Source organism: Camellia sinensis, unplaced genomic scaffold (genome assembly GCF_055761805.1).
Source record: "Camellia sinensis isolate YWXY unplaced genomic scaffold, ASM5576180v1 Unanchor624, whole genome shotgun sequence".
In the NCBI taxonomy this organism is placed as follows: Eukaryota; Viridiplantae; Streptophyta; class Magnoliopsida; order Ericales; family Theaceae; genus Camellia; species Camellia sinensis.
The window spans coordinates 22,061-26,432 of record NW_028129499.1 but is presented as its reverse complement, the minus strand read 5'-3'; the positions used below and the strand labels follow the sequence as shown (position 1 = coordinate 26,432).

The 4,372-nt window shown below is 42.8% G+C and overlaps 1 protein-coding gene across 1 annotated transcript; it reads left to right on the top strand.

Annotated features, from left to right (window-relative positions):
• Positions 1–1,232: 1,232 nt before the first annotated feature.
• On the top strand, positions 1,233–1,952 carry LOC145818847 (putative mitochondrial protein AtMg00860). Its single transcript, XM_082912922.1, has 2 exons — positions 1,233–1,652; positions 1,821–1,952. Exons 1-2 carry the CDS (start codon positions 1,233–1,235, stop codon positions 1,950–1,952), a joined length of 552 nt encoding a protein of 183 aa, XP_082769048.1.
• The last annotated feature ends 2,420 nt before the right edge of the window (positions 1,953–4,372 follow it).

The following is a 4,372-nucleotide window of genomic DNA, read 5'->3' as shown; positions in this document are numbered from 1 at the left end:
AGAGTGGAGGAACTCAGAATGCCAAGACCAGTGGCAACTAGAATGCAACCGGCAGAATCTTTGCCCTACAAGAGGAAGAAGCGGACCCATCCGTAATTGAGGGTAATTTAGTACTACACAATTCTTGGGTGCATGTTTTATTTGATACCGGTGCATCACATTCTTTCATATCCTTTGCTTGTGCTAAGTCATTAGAACTTGTATGTGAACCCTTAGCAACTGCCTTAAGTGTAATGTCACCTATGGGAGGATGTGTTCGGGTAGGATCGATCTATAAGGACTGTAAGATAGGGATGACGGACCTACGCTTAACTTGCGACCGTCGTGTCATGGAAATGTCGGACTTCGATATTATTTTGGGCATGGACTGGTTGTCCGCCCACCGAGTGGTGATCGACTGTCGTCAGAAGAAAGTGGTAGCTCATACGCAAGATGGAACATGATTCTAGTTTAAGGGGGATAGACAAGACCCCATGGTTTCAGCAAAACATCGGGCGCAGTGGCGCAATCAACTTGCGGATAAGATAGCAAACCTGATTCTAAATAAGGAAGACCAAGGAGAAATAGAACTTCTGCGCGTAGCATGCGATTATGCAGATGTATTTCCTACGGAATTACCAGGATTGCCGCCAACCCGGGAAGTAGACTTTAACATTGAGCTACAACCTGGAACTACCCCAATATCCATGGCTCTGTATCGCATGGTACCAGCAGAACTACGAGAATTGAAGACACAGCTACAGGAATTACTCAAGAAAGGATTCATTAGGCTAAGTACTTCGCCGTGGGGAGCACCCGTGCTGTTTGCTAAAAAGAATGATAGATCGTTAAGGCTATGCATCGATTATCGTCAACTCAATCGAGTCACTATTAAGAACCAATACCCACTCCCAAGGATTGATGACCTTTTTGACCAACTTAGAGGCTCAAGGTGTTATTCAAAGATCGATCTCAGGTAAGGTTACCATCAACTACGAGTCAAGGAGGAGGATATACCAAAGACTGCCTTTCATACTAGATATAGCCATTATGAGTTTGTAGTAATGCCCTTCGGACTAACCAACGCACCGGCAGTATTCATGAGCCTAATGAATAAGATTTTTAGACCATACCTTGACCAGTTTGTAGTAGTGTTCATTGATGACATCTTGGTATATTCAAGGTCTGAAGAAGAGCATGAGCAACATTTAAGGACTGTCCTTCAAGTTCTTAGGGATAATCAGTTATATGCCATGGCGAGTAAATATGAGTCCTGGTTGAATGAAGTAAAGTTCTTAGGGCATGTGGTATCAGAGAATGGGATTGCGGTGGATCCAACCAAGGTGGAGGTAGTATTAGATTTGAGGCAACCAAAAACCGTATCAGAAATCCGCAGCTTCTTAGGATTGGCCGGTTATTATCCAAGATTCATCCAAGATTTATCCAAACTAGCTAAACCAATGACTCGTTTGACGCAAAAGGGAGTAAAGTACGAGTGGGACGAAGCTTGCGAAAAATCCTTCCAAGAGCTAAAGAAGAGGTTAACTAGTGCACCAATTTTGACCATCCCAAAACGAGAAGAGGGGTACACTATGTATTGCGATGCGTCTAAAGAAGGATTAGGTTGCGTACTCATGCAAAATGGAAAGGTAGTCGCGTGTGGATCCAGGCAGGTAAAACCTCGCGAGCGCAACTACCCCATGCATGACTTGGAGTTAGCAGCCGTAGTTTTTGCCCTAAAGCAGTGGCGACATTACCTGTACGGGGAACAATTTGAGATTTTCACGGATCACAAGAGTCTGAAGTATCTATTCACACAAAAGGACCTTAACTTGAGACAGAGACGATGGATGAAGTATCTTGAGGATTTCCAGTTCACTCTCTCATATCACCCTAGTAAAGCCAATGTAGTAGCAGATGCTCTAAGTCGCAAGAGTAGAGGGATGATGGCTAAGATCTCCGTCAAGGAATGAGACATGGTTAAGACACTCAATGAGTTCAGGATCCAAGTAGAATCTCAAGATACAAAAGCATGTCTTAGCGCGCAGAAGGTGATGCCTAAGTTGATGAATGAGGTCATGGAGGCCCAGAAGCACGATCAAGAGGTAGCCTACATCAAGGGACGTCTGGAATCAGGAGAACCCATGCCCGATTGGGTAATTCACCCCGATGGGAGTTTAAGATACCAAGATAGATTGTTTGTACCAAGTGACGAGTTACTTAGAGAAAAGGTACTGAAGAAATGTCATCATTCTACATTCGCAGTACATCCAGGAGGGACTAAAATGTACCAAGATTTGAAGAGGCAGTATTGGTGGAATGGAATAAAGAAAGAAGTGGCTAAATTTGTAGCAAGATGTCTGACCTGCCAACAAGTGAAGGCGGAACATCAGAAACCAGGGGGAATGTTGCAACCTCTACCGATAGCTGAATGGAAGCGGGAGTACGTAACAATGGACTTTGTGACAAGGTTGCCTAAGTCACCTAGAGGACGCGATGCTATATGGGTGATAGTGGACCGCTTCACCAAGTTAGCGAATTTCTTACCATATAAAATGACTGACACTTTAGAGTCTATGTGCAGACTTTACATTGGGGAGATCATTCGACTACATGGAATTTCGGTATCTATTATGTCAGATCGTGATCCACGGTTCACCTCTCGATTTTGGGGGAGCCTACAGGAAGCTCTTGGTACTGAGTTATGTTTTAGCACCGCCTTTCACCCGCAGACAGATAGACAATCGGAGCGCATTATCCAGACACTCGAAGACATGTTGAGAGCTTGCACAATGGATTTTCAAGGAAGTTGGGAACGAAACCTACCCCTAGTTGAATTCGGCTACAACAACGCTTTCAAGCTAGCATCGGTATGGCGCCTTTTGAAGCATTATATGGACAACCTTGCAGATCGCCGATTTGTTAGACGAAAGTGGGTGATACAAATCTGATAGGACCCGAACTTGTTCTAGAAACTACTGAGAAGGTCAAATTAATCCGACAACGGTTAAAGACTGCCCAAGACCGTCAAAAGAATTATGCAGACAGGAGGAGAAGACCATTGATGTTTGAAATAGGCAGCCACGTGTTCCTAAAAGTGCAACCCAGGCGTGGAGTCATACGTTTTGGGAGAAAGGAGAAGTTGTCGCTACGATATATCAGGCCTTTTGAGGTATTGGAAAGAGTGGCGCAGTTAACAGGGATACACAACGTCTTCCATGTATCCATGTTGAGAAAATACATCGCTGACCCGACACACGTCCTCAAATGGAAAGAGATCGGTCTTGACAAAGATGTTACGTTTAAAGAAGGACCTGTAGCAACACAAGATCATCGAGAAAAGAACCTTAGAGGCAAGACGGTTCACTTGGTAAAAGTGCCATGGCATCATCGGGGAATTGAGAAATCTACTTGGGAACGCCAAGATTGGGTGAAGGCAAACTACCCCGAGCTTTTCGAAGGCAGTATGTAGTTGAATTTCGAGGACGAAATTGTTCTAAGGGGGATAGGTTGTAAAACCCCTGAAATATGTATTCACTTAAAAGACCCTAATGTTTGAATTATTTTCTTAAAGCCCCCTCGTTTACTTCAATTAATTCGAATCTTGTCGGTTAGCATTATTATTTTTATTTTTATCAAAACAGGAATTTCCCTAACCGGATTAGGATCCCTAACCTAATTTAATTCTACATAAGTTACATGTATTTAACTCCAGGCCCTCACCCTTCAATTAAATTCAAAACTTGCCCCAAAAACTAGTACTTGTACCTTGTATCTTGAAGTACCATCAATCTTGTAATATATATATATATATACACCTAGAGGAGTGTGCCTAGAACATAAAATAATTAAAAATTTGGCCCTTCACCCTTCCCCATGGCCGGCCCTTCCTAGGAGTAGGTGAGAAATCAAATTCCCTAGAAACACCATCATGAACTTCTAGGAAAACAACACCTAGTGACCTAGACCTAGGATGCAAAATCCAAGAACTAGTTTCATTACAACCAGGAGTTGCCTAAACCAATGAACAAGCCTCCCAAATCCCTTCCATTCCTTTAGAATTCAAACAAATCCTAACCTTTCCATCCATATCCAACTAAGGGACTTTTAGGACTTTTTGCCTCAAGGGTTTGTCTATAAATACCAACACACCCCCTAGCTTGCAAACACACACAACACACTCACTCATACACACATTTCGGTTAGAGAAAGAGAGGAGAGCAAGAAAGAGAAGTCTAGAGGAGAAGAAGGAGGAAGAAGAGAGCTTCATGTGCAAAGTTTAGTAGGTAAGCCACAAATACAACCTTCTCTTCCATTTTCCTTTTTTTTTCAATACATGTTTCTAAAGGTTCTAAATAATGTTTCCAGATCTGTTATTACTAAGTTCTTATGT